Source organism: Marmota marmota, unplaced genomic scaffold (assembly GCF_001458135.2).
Source record: "Marmota marmota marmota unplaced genomic scaffold, marMar, whole genome shotgun sequence".
Taxonomy (NCBI): domain Eukaryota; kingdom Metazoa; phylum Chordata; class Mammalia; order Rodentia; family Sciuridae; genus Marmota; species Marmota marmota.
The window spans coordinates 46,413,249-46,434,997 of record NW_025999842.1 but is presented as its reverse complement, the minus strand read 5'-3'; the positions used below and the strand labels follow the sequence as shown (position 1 = coordinate 46,434,997).

General features: G+C 34.5%; 1 protein-coding gene across 8 annotated transcripts in view; it reads right to left on the bottom strand.

Annotated features, from left to right (window-relative positions):
* Positions 1–21,749, bottom strand: part of Lama2 (laminin subunit alpha 2) — a 559,330-nt gene that overhangs the window by 213,479 nt on the left and 324,102 nt on the right. For 5 of the 8 annotated variants that reach the window (XM_048798128.1, XM_048798119.1, XM_048798133.1 and 2 more), the window contains 5 exons: positions 15,021–15,232; positions 11,400–11,506; positions 10,387–10,650; positions 5,718–5,898; positions 2,867–3,003 (listed from right to left, as the gene is read on the bottom strand). In XM_048798128.1, the coding sequence (XP_048654085.1) occupies positions 2,867–3,003; positions 5,718–5,898; positions 10,387–10,650; positions 11,400–11,506; positions 15,021–15,232 (901 nt within the window). The remainder of the gene's footprint in view (positions 1–2,866; positions 3,004–5,717; positions 5,899–10,386; positions 10,651–11,399; positions 11,507–15,020; positions 15,233–21,749) is intronic. The other 3 variants (XM_048798152.1, XM_048798156.1, XM_048798147.1) reach the window with 1 other exon arrangement.

Below are 21,749 nucleotides of genomic sequence, written 5' to 3'. Positions count from 1 at the left end.
AAATTGGACAGCCACTAAAAAAGTGAGCTTTGACCATTATTTTATACCATATAAAAGTTACTATGCAAAATGAACCTAAATTTAGGAGCTAATAATTTAAAAATTAAGGAAACACAGGAGAGAAGTCTTTGGATTTTAAATTGGGAAAAGAGATATTTCTTAGAACATAAAACACATGAACCATAAAACAAAAAGGTAATAAACCAGCATTTATAAAAATGAAATGAATATTTTTATTGAAAAGAAAGGTATATTTTAGGAGAAATACAGTTATAAACCATATATGTTTTTTATCCATTCATCTATTGAAGGGCATCTAGGTTGGTTCCACAGTTTAGCTATTGTGTTGTGCTGCTATAAACATTGATATGGCTGTGTCCCTCTAGTATGCTGTTTTTAGATTCTTTAGGTATAGACTGAGGAGAGGGACAGTTGGGTCAAATGATGGCTCCATTCCCAATTTTCCAAGAAATCTCCATAATGCTTTCCATATTGGCTGCACCAATTTGCAGTCCCACCAGCAGTGTATGAGTGTACCTTTTCCCCCACATCCTCGCCAACACTTATTGTTGTTTGTCTTCATAATAGCTGCCATTCTGACTGGAGTGAGATGAAATCTTAGAGTAGTTTTGATTTGCATTTCTCTAATTGCTAGTGATGATGAACATTTTTTTCATATATTTGTTGACTGATTGTATATTAGCTTTTTGAGTTCTTTATACCCCAGAAATTAGTGCTTTATCTGATGTGTGAAGAGTAAAAATTTTCTCCCAAGACGTAGGCTCTCTATTCACCTCACACATTGTTTCTTTTGCTGAGAAGAAACTTTTCAGTTTGAGTCAATCCCGTTTATTGATTCTTGATTTTAATTCTTCTGCCAAAGGAGTCTTATTAAGAAAGTTGGGGCCTAATCCCACATATATAATGGAATATTACTCAGCAATAGAAGAGAATAAAATCATGGCATTTGCAGGTAAATGGATGGAGTTAGAGAAGATAATGCTAAGTGAAGTTAGCCAATCCCACAAAACCAAATGCCAAATGTTTTCTTTGATGTAAGGAGGCTGATTCATAGTGGGATAGGGAGAGGGAGCATGGAAGGAATAGATGAACTCAGGATAGGGCAGAGGGGTTGGAGGGGAAGGGAGAGAGCAGGGGGTTATAAATAATGGTGGAATGTGATGATCATTATTATCCAAAGTACATGTATGAAGACATGAATTGGTGTGAATATACTTTGTATACAATTAGAGATATGAAAAATTGTGCTCTATCTGTGTAATAAGAATTGAATGCATTCCGCTGTCATCTATAAATAAAAAGAACATATATGTTAAGGAATTTATATCCTAAATATGTGAAGAATTCTTAAAGCTCATTATTTTAAAAAACACAAAATAAAAATGGGGAAAACATTTGTAAAAACTTCACAGAAGGAAATATATGAATGGCAAATAAATAAACAAAACAACTCCCAATGTCTTTGGACATTAAACAATGCAAAACATTCCTGAAAGACTGCTTATAGTTAAAAATGGTCAGAGTTTCAAATGTTAGCAAAGATGTGAAGCTTTCATATGAAAAGAAATGTAAACAAATGTCTAGAAATATGCTTTTGAGTTGTGCACTAATGTTCCCAGAAAAATTATTCCTAATAGCTCCAAACTGGAAATGAGTCGAATGCCAAGCAAATGGGAAATAAATAAACAAGTTATAACATACTACACTATGGGAATATTGTAAGGCATTTGAAAAGAATAAACTACTGATAGATTCAACACTATGGATGGACTGCAAAAGCATCACACTAAACAAAGAAAGACAAACCAAGCCCTGCTTCACCAAAGCAATAGCAAAAACAAAAGAATGATCTAGAGTATAATTCCATATGTATGAAACTATGTAGAAATGGAAAAAGACAGTGCTAGAAGCAACAGTGGTTGTACGGGGAATTATTGGGGAGTTAATTGCAAAGGGACAGAAGGGATGGTTACATGAGTGTAACTACTGGTCAAAGCTTATGACTTTAAATGCGTGAGTTATATTTTAATTAATATAACATGCTAATAATAACCTCAAACTCATCATCTTCCTGAATTTGCTCCTCTTCCTATGACCCCTTTAGTAGTAAATGGTACCTACTATCCTCTATTTTGTTCTGAAGCAAGACATGGGAGTCATTCTTAAGCCTTGTCTTTCATTTCTGTCAAGTCACTCAGTTCATATCAGCTTAAGATATGTCACTCCTGAATCCTCATGGAAGCTTGTTAACTGGATTCAGGCTTTTGGCATCTTCTATTAAAATTTTTCAACAGTCCTATAAATTCTTACCTTCTCCCCTCATGCTAGATACATTTCTCTGAACAGGAGCCTGGTCATGGCATTTTCTATCATCAACCCACAGAAAGAAAATAAAAAAAAATAATGAAGATTTTTTCCAATCTGAAGACTGTTAATATGACTTTCAAAATCCTTTACACTACTTCTTGACAGATAAATCTTGTCAATTTGGGGGCAATCCCTGCAGATTTTTGGCAAATTCTCTTCACTAGTTTTTAATTTCCTTATACCTTGCAGATATATTTCAGCTTCTAGCAAAAAAGTCATTGCTATTTCTTAGTTGTATTATAATTTTTTTGTCCTTCTCTCCCCCTATTTCTGTAGATACCATGGAAGCAGCTGCAGAAATGTATACTTACTTCATAATCTTTCCTACAAATAAAACTGAAGATACTGACCAATATTTACAATACACTCTTTTGATAATTCTGTATTGTTTTATAATAGCATATTGGATTTTCAAGTGTCCAATTATAAAACCAAAATCTCTACAAAAATTATCTGATGAAAAAATTGATCCACTCACCTGACAACCAGTGACAATACTGTGGCCCCACGTATTTGGTGCACATTTAGAACATTTTTCTCCAATGGTGTTTGGAGGGCAAATGCATTGACCAGTTTTTGGGTCACAGTTATTACCCAGGTGGGAACAGTCACAAGCTTCATAGGAGAAAAGAGGGGAAATAGAGAAGAGTTTTAGAAAAAGGGAAAAATTTGATATAAAATATTTAGTTTTTTGTTGGATTGATTTGTTCCATTTTCCATTTTTTGGTACTGTTTAAGGTTCCTTGGAAATAAAAACTTACCTAATTCATCTTTTATATCATAGTATAGTGTATTTCACAGAGGAGTTGTTCAATCAATATATGTTGTATTTCATTTAATAATTTCAAAAGTTAAAGCATTTTTATATTTCCTGTTCAGTTTGATAAAAGGAAGAACTGGTGTTACAGATTCCCTATTAACTAGAATGCCTTATATCCAGATAGCAAAAAGTTTAAAATTTTGTTTGTATATTTATTTTAGTTTTATTAATTTTTGTTACTATGCTGGAAAGATTTATTTTTCCTTTTTGATGATGACTCTGATTTACAATAAAACCAGGATTATAAATCCAGCACATCATGTGTATAATTGGCAAATATTAGAATATTTCAGTTTTGCAAATATTTAAAGACAGTTAAATTATGAACACTGTCTAGATATAAAGATACTTTGAACTTTTATTTGCCACTGTCCTTATGTCTTTTCAATAGATTTCATTTTCTTGACTATGAATGATACATGAAGAGTGTAAACCAGTTGCCTCTTCTGAAAAAATACAAATAAACAAATTGAAACCATCTTCAAAGCCATGTAAAACAAAGAAGGTATGTCACTTCTTATCTATAGTTGGCCCAGCTACTAAAAATATATTTTAATGTAGCACTTCATTTCAAAGAAATGAGAGAAGAAACACAAAATACTTGAATTCAAATAGGAGAATGATGCTTTGAAAAAACTTTGAGTTGCTTACATGATGATTAAATCATTTAACTGAATGCATTTAGGATATCTTATTAGGTTCACTGTCATTGTACATAGCATTTCATAGCAGCTGTGAAAAATATTTACCATGATACTTGACATTAAACACTAAATAAATATCAGTGATTACTATTTTTATTATTATTATTGTGACTAATTTTAAATCACAGGATTTATTTTCTATGTGCCATTCACTAAGAAGAAAAACATCATTTTGTTCAGATTTATGTGCTAAAAACATCTTGGGACAGTTTAAATTTCTACTTGCAAACAGAAATTCTCTACGTAGATCTTCAATGGAATCATAACACTGAATAGGAAGCAGATCTAGGTGATTAGTTTTCTTCTCCTAAAGCATTATATTTACCCTAATTAATAATACTGACAAAGATCAAAGGTCATAATAATGATAAACACATAGTACTTTTATGTCCGTCATTACTCTAAATATTTTATAGCCATTAAATCAACTAATTCTCACCAAAACCCTAGGATGTACATACTATTATAATCTTAGTATAACAGATGAATTTTATGGAGGAAAAGCAAGGCTAAATCTTACAGTCAAGGTCACAAAACTAGTTACTGATGGAACCATGAGATAAATCCAGGCTGTTCAGTGCAAGTCATGCTCTCAATCATAATGTTATCCTGCCTGTTTGGTGCATTAATTTTTCTATTCTATGTCTCTGGCTTAAAATGCTACTAGGTCTGCATTCCTGAAATGCTATCACCATTTTGTAATATTAGAAAATATTCTTGGTTTCACTTATACCTTCTCTTACTAGATGTATTTGAATGTACAGTATTAGCATGTTAATTTCCATTAAGTAAAAATGTTAAGAGTAAATTGGATTCAAATAATAGAGTATATTTTAAAATGTAGCTTTATAATTTTTAGTATATGCCAATATTGGCCTACAGATAGATATGCACTCATAGATCTTCAATGATCACATTTCAAATAATTTATAATAAGCTTGGCTTATGATAAAAATCATGTATCTCAAGTGCTGAAGAATGTTTGAAAGATTTGGTTCTTTAAATAATTTTAAATATTATTCTCTCTGATTCCCACATAAGTCTGTGACAAGAGTCAACAATGTTTTCAAGTCTCACCACAGTGCTGAGAGTACAGTATGATAGTATCAATCAATGTTCAATCAATGAACTTCATAAGAAAAATTAAGATTCCACCTCATGACTGTTGAAATAGGGTCTACTCTAAATTAGTGGCACATGAATAGGAGTGAATATTCAATCTTTTCTTTCATCTGTAGTGTGCTAATTGATGTTTTCTTAGTTCATGATTTGTGTAAAGGCTGTGAATGGATATAGGAAAACTCTAAGGAATCATGGTTAGAAACTTGACTGCTTTTCCCCACAAACAAAACATTTAGAGTTATCCTGTTTCTTTCCCAGAACATCACAGTTTTCAAGGCAGCTAAAAGTAGATAAAAATATATTTTTTGTATGAGAAAAAAAAATTACCTTCCTTGATCCTTGTATCAATCTTGCATTAGGAGAAGGGAAACCTGAGAGATAACATTGACACTAGAAAACTTGAACATTTGACTTAAACAGCAGTGGTCATCAAGTAATGGTCAAACTGGGGTCACTGTTAGGGAGGGACATAGCAGATTTGGGATCTGCTGATGGATTTTCATTGAATAGTTTGCAAGCACAGTTATTTATAGGACACTATTCAAATGCCAATGTATTTTACTCACTAACAAATTTAAAATACGTTAATATTAAATATTTTGTCAATGATTATTTCCTTTTAAAAAATGAACAGTTATCAAAATCAGTCGCCAAAATGCAGAATTCCAGCCTTGTCTACAGACCTGTGCAGCCTCCTTCTTGGAAGTTGAAATAGCCCCGGGCACAACGGTCACATTTCTTCCCTGCAACACCAGGCTGGCACCAACACTGTCCATTCTCTTCACAGTCAAATGATTTAGACCCAAAAGAATTGCAGTTGCAGGGAACACACCCCTTGGCTGATTGTAGGCCAAATGTTTCAGGCTGACATAGAAAAGGAAAAAGAAAAATGAAATTGCAGTTGATTAACTCACAATGAAACAATATACACAATAGCAAGGGATCAGGCAGAAAAAAAGAGAACCTATAGGTTACTAGGGTTCCTCAATGATGTCATGATGACTGGACTGTCATTTAATTGAGTGGGTGCTTTCAATGATAACCAAAGGGCAAGTTCAGCTAATTTGAAGGACCATCAAAATAAATGGCAGAATTAGGCACTATCTTTTGCCTATTGTATTTCCATCAGCCTTGTCCTATACTTCTCAAGGTTTTAGAAGGAAGCAGTATGAAGTAAGCTGTGGGTTGTATTTCTAGTTTTAACTTAAAATGTTATTCACTTTATTCCTAATATTCTGAATTGATTACTTTCAGATCTTATGTACTTCTAATAAAAATGCTTTAAACATGATTGTCCAGAAGTTTAAATTTAAAATAGTATTTATCAAATAGTATGTGATCTACTTTTTTGTCATGGATCCATAAATACTTCTAGTCATCAAAACAGTATGCACATTATAAATGTAATTTATAGGTTATGCCTACAGTGACCAAATAATTGGTTTGGCAAACATCTAGTTTCTTGGATTTTATTCTAATAATTAAAACTGATGTGTGAGAACACATATTAAAGTGCTCTATTACAAAAGTAAAGAGAAATCTTTATTCTGTAATGACTTAGATGCCCATCACTCATCTGTGTCCACACTTGCTTCAGGTGACTTTCTTGAAATGCATGTTATCAGGCTTAGAGTGGCTGCATGGGAAAATGCTGATGGACTGAAAAGTCCCTTCTACGAGAAAAAAGAAAAGCATATATCCTACTTAAAGTGTGTCGCAGTTGTCTTTTTAAATACAAACTATGTCACATTATTATGATATTTCAATCTGGAAAATTAGTGTCAGTAATTACTTCTTTGTAAAAATAATCCCTATTTTGGAAAATTAGACTTAATAATTACTTCTGGGTTAAAAAAACTAAATCTTGCCACTTAATGTGAGTCACCCAAAGAGAAATGAATAAGTCTCATTATATATTTTTCTATTATTAGCAGTATTAAAACTAAGTTCTAGAAAACAAATTCATACCAATGATTAGAATTTTAAAATGGCTAAGAATAGTTTTATTGTTTAAATGAGAAATGGGTTGATTGAGTTTAAAAATAATTTTATTCTTTATATTTACTGCTGGCTTTATGTTTATTTCTAGTTATAATTTAGAATTAATTATTTTAAAGAAGAAAGTAATCGTTTCAACAAATGACCCAATATTGAAATTAAATTCACCTATGTAAAGAAAAACTAAAACACAATATTTTTATTCATAAAATCAATGATTAAATGTAAGATTCTAAATACTTGACCTAGAGAAATTATCAGGTATTAGAACAATGATTAAAATGCAAGCATGCCTATTACAATATTTTTTATCATGGTGTATAACTGCAGAGGCACTTAAATGTTCTATGTTAGAGAAATAGCTGAATGAATTATAACATATTCATGCTATGTAATACTATTCAATAATTAAAATCTGTTTTGAAACAGTTTTAATGATATGAATATGCTTATGATATAGCATTAAGGAAAATTTCTAAAATGCAGCACTTGGAATTATACAGATTTTATGATTTCAATCACATACGACACACATCCCACCCAGAAACACACAAATAGAAACATACACATAAAAACATGTCTAGAACCTAACACATTAAAACAATTCTATAAAATATCTGAATTATAGAATACTTTCCATTTGTCTTTATTTACTGCATTTTCTTTACTGAAGCTGAATTGTGTATTCTCATTATTTCCTAAATTTTCTTCATTTAGCCTAGGCATACATATGTATGTACCTATGCATATATATGCACATACCTTTAATGGGTAAGTTGATCAAATATTGAATGAATTTATTAAATCATACCATCAAAAATTCCAAAGTTGATTATGCAAGGAAAGATACAGGAAGAAATGTAAACATACAGGAAGAAATACAAAGTATTTTTCAAGTATTTAAATAATATTGTTTTAAAAACTAGTTTACACCAAAATAAAGCTACCATACTTCATTAATAAAATTTTAATAAATTGGGGATTCAAAAATTGATTTCAAAGCCTAAGGAAAACCTCCCTAATAAACAAATTAAAGGAGCAAACACTCCTGGTCAATAATTGAGATTAATGAAGTAACAAATACGGAGAAGGGTACTTGTCCACTCCCAGCAGCAAGCTGGCTGGGCTCCTTTACATGCTTCTCACTGAGGGAAATAACAAAAACTAGCTCTTATATATTATTTCCTATGTGCCAGGCACTAGTCTAAAATTCATATTTTACAAATATGAATTAGTTTACTCCACAGGGCAACTGTGGAGCAAACTGTCACAGCCATTACTTTCTTACAAAGTAGTAAAACCAAGGCCTGGAAAATTTAAGTAAATTGCCAAAGAAATTTCTTTGAAGCCTGGCTTTGGATTCTCATACATACTTCCTCAAGAACTAAGTAGTCTCAAGACAAAATAGTACTGTGAGGTATGTAGGAAAACAAATGAATGAGAGTTGATTTTCTGCTAAATTTTTATTTTAGAGGCATTTTGATCAGTTACTATCCCTGTCTTTTATTTTCAATTGATTCATTTTGTTTTTGAAGAAAAAAAAATGTTTTAAATATTTTTTCATTTAGTAACTACAGTAATACTAGTAATACTAATAATGCATGCACTAGACTACCTGACAGCTCCATGTTAGTATATTATGCGCTGTTCTCACTATTGCCTTCAAACAGCCTTGGAGGTGCCTCATCACATCTCCCTGCAAGCCATCTGCAGTGTGGAATGTTGATGCCTCATAACCTCCAGCTTCTAGTCTTTTGGATCCATCAAAGAGCTTAGCGATGGGCTGAAAGCTGATGTCCCCACCCCCAATTCCATATGTTGAAATCCTAACTTCACAGTGATGGTAATCTGAGGTGGGTTTTAAGGGAGATAATTAGGTTATGAGGGTGGAGCCCTCATGAACGAGATCAGAAGCCTTATAAAAGAGACTCAAAGAAATCTCTTCACCATGAGAAGTTATTCTGTCTTCTTAGACAGCCATCTAGGGGAAGTGGGCTATCACCAGACAGATATCTGCTAACACCTTGATCTGAATCTTCTCCAGAACTCTGAGGAATGAATTTCTGTTGTTTATAAGCCACCCAGTCTAATGCCATTCTGATACAGCCTCCTGAATGGACTAAGTCAAGCTCAGTCTATGCTTTGTCAGGCTTTTCCAGTCAGTGGCTAATTACAGTAAGGCACCAGAACCTTCCTTCCAAATTTAGGATTCCACCAATGGGCAAACATTTCTTTGCCCTGATGGGCATTTCCCATTAGTCTGGTCAAAATTTGGGATTTTGGTAGGATGCACTGAATGAAGCCTTTCCTAACCAATCTTTCCTTTTCTCTTTGCCCAGGAGTCAGAGGGCCACGGTAGCAGAAGTCTCCCAGCATGCTCTGCTCTTCCGCTTTCATTCTTCATACATGTTTTCCCCCTAAAATCTTTTGGAATTTTCTTTTTGAAGGATATAAGACGACACAAACTTTAAGAAGTGGGTCTTACAGCAAATACACGAAGAAGCTAAATCACAGATAGATCAAGGAACTTAACAGCCATGAAGCCAAGAGGCTGGGATTGATCTGAGGCAGTCAGTCTGAGAACTCCTTTTCTTAAAATGTACTCTAATGAACCAAGAAATAAAATAATATTTTTTTTCTTCCCCTTTACTGTTTATTTTGCACTCTCCTTTTAACCCCTACCCTCAACTCTCCACAGACCCCTGATCTAGAATGGCAAATCTTGTCCCTTGTTACTCAGCCACAAGGCTGTGAGAAGCGGTTTTCCCTCCTGCCCTCCATCTCTCCCTTATTATTTAGCATTTGTTTTGTTTGCCTAGTGAGAGGGGGAACAAATTGTAACTGAAAACAACTTTCTTTCCTAATTTTGTGTATATTGTGCTTTTATAGTGTATACAAATGTATTTCTTGTGTTTGATGCACACATGAACAAAATAATGATGAGAAAATTAGCAAAATCCTTAATTATGATAAGATATCAGACAAATGTTATATCAAACTCTGAATTTTCTTAGGCAAGTCACTTTCTTTGTTATATTTCTCATCTGTTTACTTCTAAAGTGAGTTTTTACCAAATTATACTTGAGGTTCCTACACATAAATTTTTATTTGATTTCTACCCAACCATGGCCAATTGACACTTTATTACACTTATGAACTTGAATATATTTTTAAAAGCATAAGGATGGTTATTTTTAAAAAGGCAAGGCTCCAATCAGAAATTTAAAAATGTTTGCATTTGCAATTCGCACACTTAGTAGCTGTTATTTGGTAAAATGCCACCAGGGAACTTCAGCTGAGGCACACGGAACACAACATGCCCCCGCACAAGCCATGCAGCGCCTCTGGGATTACCCGAGCTGGGGCCCGATAGGCTCCCCGAGGACACCCGCTGGAACTGCCGGACCCCCACCTCCTGGGAGACCCCAGCACGTGTTGCGCTCTCCGTGGCTGCTCCTCCTGCCGATGCACCTGCCTGCCGAGGTTGCACTGTTTCCCTATAAAGCCTGATTTACAGATACATCTTCCTGTTGTATCACATTGGGGTGACACAGAGCCCATGGGATTGCAGTCACAGGGCACACAGACTTGCTTCTCTGGATCCCACCACATACTGGGCTTTAATTGCCAACAGAAAAATAAAATGAAACAAAATAAGAACAACAAAAAAGCATATGGTATTATTCAAGAGACAGTAGCAGATTATATTTTCCAACTTCCTGCAGAAAGGTCAGTTTGACATCTGAGAAGTTTTGGCTTCTGTTTAATAGTCGTTATCACCAATAAAATGTATTTAAGTAAAAGAGGTAGTGCAAATCCTTCCACTCTCATGAATGAATCTCAAGGCACTCACCCGGCTGAAGGCAGGCAACTGATATGTTCAGGAATTGAGATCAACATATTGAAACTGAAAATTTCATTTTAGCACAATGATATCTGTAAACATTATATAAATTAGCTTTTCTTTCGAAACTTTTGCTAAGTAGAGTGTTCACTGGAGTTAGCTTTTAAATGAGAACTAGAAGAAGGTACTTGCTAAGCAAAAGGAGCAACACATTTTTTTTTCTGCCAAAAATGTAAAGAGTAGTTTAGTTTCTAAAAGATCAGGATTATATTCATGATGGCTATTTCAGAAACATTTGCATTATAGGAAATATACAAATTATCTGCCAAAGAAATGTAGTTTGCAGGTCAACTGCAACATACAACAAGTTTTTGCTGTATTTGAGCATATATTTTCCTGATCATAGTAATTTTATCTGTGGAATTAGATAATCCTGAACCATTTTGTGAATACATTAAGGTGTCTAAAACATGATATTGAAAGCCAAAGTTTTCAAGAAAGTAATTGATGAGCTCCTCCTTACCTTACATTCATCACACCGGTGTCCCTGCACATTGGGTCTGCAATCACACTGTCCTGTTCGAGGGTGGCAAATCTCTGAGAAGGAGCCATTGACATTACAACGACAGGCTGGAGAGAGAAAAGACATCAATGGCTGGGAAAAAAAATTCTAATACAGGTTGAATATGCTTTATCTGAAGTGCCAGGGACCAGAAATATTTCAGAGTTTGAAGTTTTCTAAATTTGGGAATATAGTTGCATAAACTGGTTGAGCATCCCTAGTTGGAAAATCTGAAATCCAAAATGCTCCTAGTCTTAACGTGTTTGTTAAATAAAAATATAGCCCAGGTGGTAACACTGACACCTAAATTTAGTAATAGAATATTTCTGACTTACTAAGTGCTCTCAAGAATTCTATCATTTTTATCCCTACAATAACTCTATCAGCTGTAGAGAGAATTTATATCAAGTCTTTGGCACAATTCTCGAGACATCATATGCTATTCAAACATTTATGTTGTCATTCAAGATATTCAAGGCCAGTTAGATATTGCTGGGTTCTGAACATTACTGAGACTTGCAGATCGCTGATTTCAGGTACAGTGCTGGGTCATTCCTTCATAGATACGTTGGGTAACATTTAAAATATTATAATCCCATTGTAAGTAATACATACTGACTCTAAGGCCAAAATAATTCTAAGAAATTACTAAAATTGACTGCATTCATGTCATAATATTAATGTCATCATTAATCAAGTAATACTGAATTAATTATTTCAAAATAATGATTATTTATTCTGTGTCAGTCTTTGTTTTAAGTTTAAAGAATGAGTTTGACATGATTATAAAAGTATATAAGATGAAAACATTGCTTCAAGTCTATTAGAAATAGAACATTGTAATTTTTAAAAATCACTTTAATATTACAATTTTTTTGCAAATATAGAAAATATATTTGGTTTCAGTAATCTATTGTCATTTTTGCGTTATGAAGTTGTCTGATGTTATACTGAAACATATAATAAATCAGTCTAAAACCTAAGTCGTATTCACAAAAATAACTAATTAATGGCTCCCTGTGTACTCTACAAATGCATGTGTCATGATGAATATAATGGCGTTGATAACAGAATGAAATTGTGTGGGGGCAGATGGCATGGGAATTAAGACTATTCCATACGTGGCTTTGGTAAATTTGATACAATATCTGTTAAACATTACCTATTCACATGTTATAATGGCTGCTCTATTAGCCGATGCTATTATTATTCTCTTCACTTGGCTCCAGATTTCACTTTCCTTTACTGCTCTTCTAAAAATTGCTTGATTTTTTTTTTTTTCCGGAAAAGTTTAGTCTTCAGTATCTGCTAACTTGATTCTAGTATGTTGGACATTGGAAAACTGGCCTACCCAGCAACCAGTCAAATTAGCTGGTTAATTTTCCTCAGGCAATAGCTTAAGGAACAGTTAGTTCATAGATGGAGTTTAAAAAAGGGCTGGAGACAAATATTCTTTTTAAATATCCACATTCATTTGGATACCGATTTGTGGTGCATACTATCAATTTCTTTATGTAAATTTCTTAAGTGTATTATACATAAATTTAAAAAATCTTAAGTTATTTATAATATAGAAATCCTTTTTTAAAAAAGTAAGTACTACAAAATTAAATTTACATAAATATTCTGGTGATTAATGTCACCTTAAAAATAACAAAAACAATATAGAATTTTGTAAAAGGGGCATTTAATGGAAGAGTATAAAACAAACTAAATATATAAATTCAAAAAGCAAAATATACTTCTTGGTAGTGGTCAACTTTTCATGAACAAATCCAGAAGCAACTTAAATAATGCTTTCTCATGAGCTTTCTTTTCTTGAGGGTTTACTATCATGTGTAGAGGAACTACTGTATAAAAAAATTATAAAATAGATAATAAATGGATCTTTACATTTTAAATCATAATTATATCCTGGAGGGCATTAAAAATTATAATCATATTTATACCTCATGGCAAGTAGTACAAAAATTGGAGATAGTTCAAATGTTGTTATTCCCACATTCTCCTCTGTTCTTAAAACTTTATGCCACAAATCATTAGTTTATCATGATAAAATGATTGGAATAATATCTTCATCTTTACATAGGGATTATTAGAAGACAGAGAAAGAAAGGCTGATAAATGGCTAAAGTAATCTAGAATTAGTGAACCACTGATATTCATGACTACTACTTGCACTACTACCAGACAACAGACCATGTGTGGGCATCTCCAGATCCCAAGGACTCCCTGGATGCTCTCTATGTGCTATGTCCTTTAATTTCTGTAGCAAACTTATTGGAGGTGATGAAACTAAGTCTTATTGAGGTCAAATGTCTTCCTCAGGGTCACAGAGCTAGAAAACATGGATCCCAGATGATTTGTTTGAACAGAAGAATTTCTTCAGTTCCTGATGATTTTCACAAATGCCTAAAAACCTATGATGTTTAAAGTCACTCTGAACCTGTTGGAAATTTTGCTTAAAATCATTTATATATGATATTGACAGACAGTAGTTGTTCCAGAGAATGATTAATTTTTGATTGAACACATTATCATACGTGTATGACACAAAGTTCACACTCATCTTCTCAATTTAGGTGAAGACACATTTTCTAGTGAAATGAGGAACCCTAGTGGGCCTTTAGTGCTTAAAGCAAAGATGATAACAAACTTCATTTTCTCTGGTTTCTGTAATTCTACAAGCCCTGGGCCCTACCTGAATGATTACAGGAGTCTCTTGGCAGAAGTGAATGGTTGGGCTACTCTTAATGTCCTGCTCCTCCTAAAGATTTTGACAGCAGATGAAGCTGATAATGGCTGCGTAAAGCACTCGAGTGCTAATGTGGCCTCATACCCCATTTGCCTTTCCACTGCCAGATTCCCTTTGCATACCATATTACCACTATTATAAAGCATTAGTAAATTCTGTGCCACACTTAATAATACATCAAAGAAGGCAAAGATGGGGAGGGGGATGTATTGTACTAAAATGGATGAAGCCCTGGAGTAGCTACTTTTGTGAAGGAAAACACAGAAGTAACATCCTATGCATAGTCCTAAGATGAAAGTTAATCATTCAATAATTACAATGCCAGCGTGTGAAAACATTGGCAGAGTTTTACACCTATTAAAAAATACAAGACTGTAAAGTTCACACAGGAAAGCACAACCAAATAACACCTATTGACAGGTAATGATGAAGGATCTGAACCAATAACTTTATGTCAACAAACAAATTATTAGAATTGAGATAAACAAAACAAAACAATAAAACACAATACCAAAAAAAGTCCTACTAAATTTTCAAATTCTTCTTTCCTACTATGGATATGAGGTCATCTTAAAATAGAAACGTGTATCAGTTGAAAAAAACAAAAGGAATACCACTTCAACAATGCAGCAATTTTCAAAGGATTTTTGCTATTAGTACAAAGAAAGATAGATTCTGGAATATGCAGACTCTTGTCTATGCTGTGCATCTATCATCCATGTACTACAGATAATTTCCTAGTCTCCAATCCCCACTCAAGAACTCATCAGCTACTTTGAGGTATAATACATCAATTCTGTCAGGGGCATCAATAGTTCAGGACTTACGCTGACAGTTCTTTGCATCAACTGCGTCTCCAAAATATCCATCAGCACAGAGCTCACAGTACCGGCCTGTTGTACCTGGCTTACATATCAGACAGGATCCAGACAAGCTGTCACAGCTGCCAGGGATGGAGAAGTCAAGGTTGTCATTGCATTGACATGGTTGACATGATCCTCCAGGTACAGAGGGTTGTCCAAAATAGCCTTCTGCACACCTAAGGTGAAAAATTGCATCCATGAGTATTTGGGGGAAACTCATGAAACACATCTTAGGACAATGTTTACATATTTTTCATGCTACTACTCTCCCAGGATGATGGCTTTTCCTTTTCAGTGTTCCTTGTCTCAAATGCAAGGTGATTAAAAAATGTTTTTCTATAACCACAGTGTAGATACAAGACGAAATCCTGCCAGACCCACTAGTAATTAGATTTCATCCAGACAAAAACAAAACAAAACAAAATCTTGTCACTGGCACTGAAGATGAGACCAAAGCATAAGAAATCTGCTGCTGGCACTCTCAAAGAATCTAGGTCCATGTTGCAACGCCTTTGTAATAGAACACATTATGTATCTTTACACCAATTGGTTGTTTTTTTGTACAAATATGCAAGGTTCACATTTTGTTGTTGTTGTTCTTGCAGCAAGAGCTTGTTAGGAGGAAACAATTCATGAGAAATTTAGTAGCGAGAATACAGAATTTCTTAAATAAAAACTGTGACTCATGAGATTTTTATTTTTATTTGGGTGGAGTGTGTCTCTGAATTAATAATGGTTTTATATATAATTGAATGTAGATTTAGAGGTAGTTTATAAATGAAGAGTCTTTACTAAGGGGAAGTCTAAGTAGGTATTCTTGCCAATTATGGCAATATGACATAAGGTGATGCTCAACTGTGCCCATGACTCAAATTAGCAAAATCCAGGTATTTTGTTTTAATCAACCAAGAACTATTTTTACATATTAATTGTCATTAGTTACAAAGCATTACAGAGGAGATTTTTTTAAAAAACGATAGTATGAAAATTTCCCTGATCTAAATGCTGTCTTATAATGTCACATCACCTTACAGACACACAGATACATCCTTACAGGCAATGCCTATTTATCTTCGGCTCTGTCATCTCTTTCAGTTGCATTTTCCCACACTTCATATTAAGCCATACTTGACAAAGGAGAAATGAAACAGGGCATCCACAGTCTATGGGCAGGCCAGCTCTGCTACCTGTAGTATCTTATCAAAGTAGTCTTCTGCAGCAAGGGTCAGAATTGAAAATGAACAAAAAAATAGAGTGTTTTTACCTCCATAGTATGCTATATTATGCTCATCTACTCAGATGTGAAAGCCATTGTTTAGAGCAAGGCTCTCTGCCATTAGGAATAGAAATGGTTTAAATTCATTATGTCATATTAAGGACATATTAATAACATGGCAATTATGGGACACAGTCGTTAATTTGGTACAGATACATTGATCAATGGTTATTCTAAGTTTTCCAGAAAATGTATGGGGACCATAATATTCTTATGGATTTAATATTTTATCATAATTTTAAAAAATGAGATTAATAGTTTTAATTATTTTTACAAAATGGTTAATATGATTATGAATGTTATATAAACATTTTAAAAGGCTACTGCTGCCCACAAATTCATATATTAATTCTCTATTACAAAATATGAAACAATATTTTAGTGCATAAAGTTCCCCCATAATCCCTTCAGGGGTATTCTTACCTTAGTTGATATTTAGAGCTTATTTTTTTTATTTTTATTTTTTCTTTTTTTTTAATTGGTTGTTCAAAACATTACAAAGCTCATGACATATCATCTTTCATACATTTGATTCAAGTGAGTTATGAACTCCCATTTTTACCCCAAATACAAATTGCAGAATCACATCAGTTACACATTCACATTTTTTACATAATGCCATATTAGTGACTGTTGTATTCTGCTGCCTTTCCTATCCCCTACTATCCCCCCTCCCCTCCCCTCCCATCTTCCCTCTCTACCTCATCTGTTGTTGTTCAGTTCTCTCCCTTGTTCCCCCCCCCTTTCCCCTCACAACCTCTTATATGTGATTTCGTATAACGTTGAGGGTTTCCTTCCGTTTCCATGCAATTTCCCTTCTCTCTCCCTTTCCCTCCCACCACTCATCTCTGTTTAATGTTAATCTTTTCCTCATGCTCTTCCTCCCTGCTCAGTTCTTAGTTGCTCTCCTTAAATCAAAGAAGACATTTGGCATTTGTTTTTTAAGGATTGGCTAGATATTCAGAGCTTATGATCACATCTGCATATGTTCACATCTCATTTTGTTTACTGCTAAGAGAGTGACTTTGCTCCACTTAGAATAAGGAGGTACGGTGATTATTATAACAGTCAACAAAGACCTATTATTTTCAGTTCACTTTCCTCAAAATAACTTACTGCCCTCGGGAGAGATGGCATTATATAACAAGATCTGGGAATTTCTCTTAACACAGATACCAATTAATAAGTACAAAATTCTCCTATAATAAAAGAAACTCAGCCCATGGAAGAAAAAAAAAAAGCAACAAAACTATGATTGAATAGAATAATGAAAGAAGCATCTGTCTTTTTCATTGCAGGACATGTAAGAAAAATTTGTGAATATACATATTAGAAAATTCATATGCTGCTTTATAGAAAGTGGGACCATTTTCTGCAGCACATTTGTGCTTTATTGCTGGTGTATGTGCATGTCCATTTATATACATAGAATGGTCTTCAAAGAGACAAATGTTCCATTTGGAGTGAACAAACAATGCTAGGATCAGAAAATACAATGCTACTAATCATATTCTTTTATTACTAATAATATCACTTTATAATCTGTTATATGATTTATCTAATAAAAATTAGTTAAAAATCACAGTCCTTTGACCCTTTTCATTTTCACAGATTATCGCTCTCATAAAATTAATTGTAATTTGAAATCTTAAGCACTCTCACTTTCATAGGGAAGGCAGAATGAGGGCATTTTTAAAGAAGGCAGTTTATTGGATTCCTTGTTAAAGATGAGCACCTTGTCATAGCGACACTGCTCCATTCCACATTTGTTCACTTTTTCAAATCAAATTGAACTATTTAAAACAGATACCCTTTAAATGCAAATAAGATTCCAGAAAACACATGCAGTTATATAATAAGAGTTGCTGCTATTGATAATTTAGGAAGAATATTAGAGAGAGGAAAGGTTGGGGGGAGAGGGAGAGAGAATGAATGACAGAAGAGTAGAGGAACAATAACGAGAAAAGAAAGCAACAAGATGGAGGAGATGTTTTAAATCTCGTTGTGTTCCATCATTTTCTCCAACAACTTTGGGTTAAAATCTGAGGCCTATGGTCATACTATCTCTTCCGCAAAAAAAAAAAAAAAAAAAAAAAAGCCACTGAGTATTTTTACATGATGCATATAAATAACATTCACTCTTTAGTCCACAGAAAATAAATATTCCTTAAACAATCTGACAACAGAACAACCAGAGTTATGTAAGTACTATCAGCAAAGCATAGAAAAGGTACAACCTACTCGGATTAGGATTTAACAAAGGCCTGTTCAGAATGACAGAGCAGAATTTTAAGAGATGACCAGGGTTAGCCTCAGGCAGAGCAGTGGGAGGACTACAGTGTTCTAGAGAGGAGGGACAACATTGACAAAGGTACAGAAAAAAGTGGCTGGAGTATAAAGGTGTGTGGCTGTACTGCAAGACTGTGTTCTTACTACCTTGCACCTGCCAGTCAGTTAAAGACTGAGGAAATTTGCCTGCATATTCAAGGCCTTTCTGCAAATTACAAAAAGTGTAGAGAGAGTGGGTCCACACTTCTGCAGCTGAGCACAGCAAGAAGCTCTTCTTGCACTCAAGCCCTCATACTGGCTTCAAGCTCCCATTTGCCACTTCCCGGACTTTCTTTGGGCAGCGTGCAAACTGCTCAATCGCGCATGAGCAGCCTCTTTGAAACATCAGCTGAAGCCACAGTTTTTTTTAATGGCACTATTAAGAAAGAATAAGCTTCTCTCTTCTGTTGTTTCTATTTAATGTCATCTTTGGCAGCGAGAACCCAACACTTAAGGAGATTCAGACACAAGTAGAAAAATGTTATCAGCATCATGATCAGAGGGAAACTGGACTTGATCCAGACATTTCTGAAGTAGAGAAGACCTAACTGGGATTTTGGAGTTATAGCTAAATAACAAAATGGAACTTGATATCTAATATGAATCACGTGGATAAAATTACAGGTGAATTTTTAAAATATTAGGCAACCCGAGTCAAATGTCTTCTGCATTCTCAGAGGTAACTGCGAAAGCAGTCTTGATTTTTGGCCTCTGTCCTCACCTAGGGAGGATCTGCTAAGAAATTATACTGGGGAGGAGGCAGGGGTTATCCCATTAAGGGTTAAATATCCCATTAAGGACCAGGTTGTCCCATAGAATCTGCCAAGTGAACTTGCCACAGTCTTGGAACTGTCTTTCTCCATGATGCATTGTAAACTGCTAGGGCTGCAGACTTATTCTGAAAGTACCCCAATGTCTGGTAGGTCTGGTGTCATCTGTGATTAACTCAGCTTTTGTTTTATGTTTTTAAAAATTTCTCTTGATGCTTTAAGGCTAATTTCTAGATGCTGTCTCTGATTTTCTGGAGTTTTAGTCTTCCATTGTCCAGATGAAAGAAGCCTTGAATCTTAGCAAAGTGTCATAATGAATACCTTCTCCCCTAACTCCCTCTCTTCTTTCTCTCGTTAAACTAGTTCCCAGCAAAATAGTAACTCCTCAAGGTGCCTTGGCCCCAGGCAAATGTTTCATGCTTCCAAGCTGTGACTAGTGTCCTACATGTGAAACAATCATCAGTCAACATTTTGCTAAATCTACCTTTGCCATTCTCTTGTTCATGGTTTCTTTTCTTTCCCTCAATTCAAGAAGCAAGAGCATGGTGCGCGATGCATCTAAATGAAAGGATTTGATAGGGAAGAAAGCAGAAACACAGAGAACTCCTAGACCTTGGACTCAAAAAGTTGGAATTTCTATGAACGTGGAACCTATACACCTTCCCCCCAAATAAGATGGAGATGAAAAGGTGGATGGAGAAGTGATGATAGTAGTAATGGTGGTGTATCCCAGTGTGGAATGAAAGAAGCTGAATGATTTCTGTCTCCCCAAGAATGGGATAAAGTGAAGAGAGTTGAATGACCTGAGAGGAAAGGTGATTCAGAGGACAGAAAAGGCAAAGGTTGGCAGAGACACATGGAGAGAATTAGGACAGGATGACCCCACAGCATGTCCCTTTGCCCAACACAGATATACCCACACTCACTCACCTACTTACCACTCATGCACACCAGCCCCTTGGTACTTTGTCAACTTATTAGAACTTTGATTCAAGCTTGGTTGAGATCATGTGAGATCACATTTCTAAGTTTTCACAGTTCTCACATATATGGATGAGGTCTCAAAATAGAAACTGAATTGAAATAAACAATATCAGCTGATAATTCTCATCCACCAGAGCTGTAGTCTGAGATACATTCATACTATATAATAAAAGCAGAAAATTTTGGAAAGACTGAGCTAAACTAAGTAAGTGATCAGATTTCTCTACTTCCCACCACAGGACATAGCACAAATTTTAACATGCTAATGGATACTTCCCAAACTTTTGTGATCACAGCATTCTTTATTCTAGGAACAACTACAGTTTGGGAAACCCTGTTTTATTTCAAAGGCTGATTTTTTATGTAGCCAATATGCATACAGTAATCATATACATCACTTACAGAATGGCTTTGATTACACAATTTTAATGCAACCAGTGACTCCTCTTTACTCTGACCTTTCTTTTCCCTCCTTTGCACTTCAACATACACAATTACAAAATTATTCCTCTCATAATTTTGACCTATCAAATAGGCTTTTGGCTCACATACATATACTGAAATGGTATACCCTAAATATTTCTGGAAAATGCTAATTCAAATTCTGCCTAGAAAAAGCAAATATTTCATCATCTGTATAAAAACAGTTGAATATTATTTTTAGTTAAAAAACTTTGGTTGGAGCTGAGCTATATACCATTTGCTACACCGCATATGCATCTTGTAATCTTCCATTGAATCAGATTAATATAGATTTTAGGCAGACAATTATGCTCTCTGTCAGTTACTTCTTTCCTGGGTGAATTTCATTATTCAGTTAGGTTTCTCTCCAGAATGCATGTGACCATTCTCATATGCATTAAAGAAAGATATGAGCTGCTTGAGGGCAAGGATGGCATAATGCATCTGTTTACCTCTGACATCCAGCCCTGTGCTTAGTAAATGGCAGCTACTAAGCAGATATATGTAAAATTAAAGGTAGCATTTAAATTGTAGATGATTCGGAAACTATGATCTAACATGTATAGAAAGGATAGTGAACGAAGCAAAGCAATATAAATACATCAGAGATTATGCTCACCTAGGTAAGCGAATTTAATGGCCTTGTATGAAAGAGCAGCTGTTGCTTTCTAGATGCTAAAAAAGGTTGCCTGTAGTGAGCTGTGGGGGAGGCGGTGGGTGGTTAGGCTTTTGATGTAGATCTGTCTTGGCAATGATTGCTCTCCTATTATAATAAGTAATATACACATAGCTTCCTTTAAAGAAAAACACAATTAAAGAACTCCAGTTTCTCAATTACAAATATATCCTCCTTATTTCAGTTCTCTTCTTCCA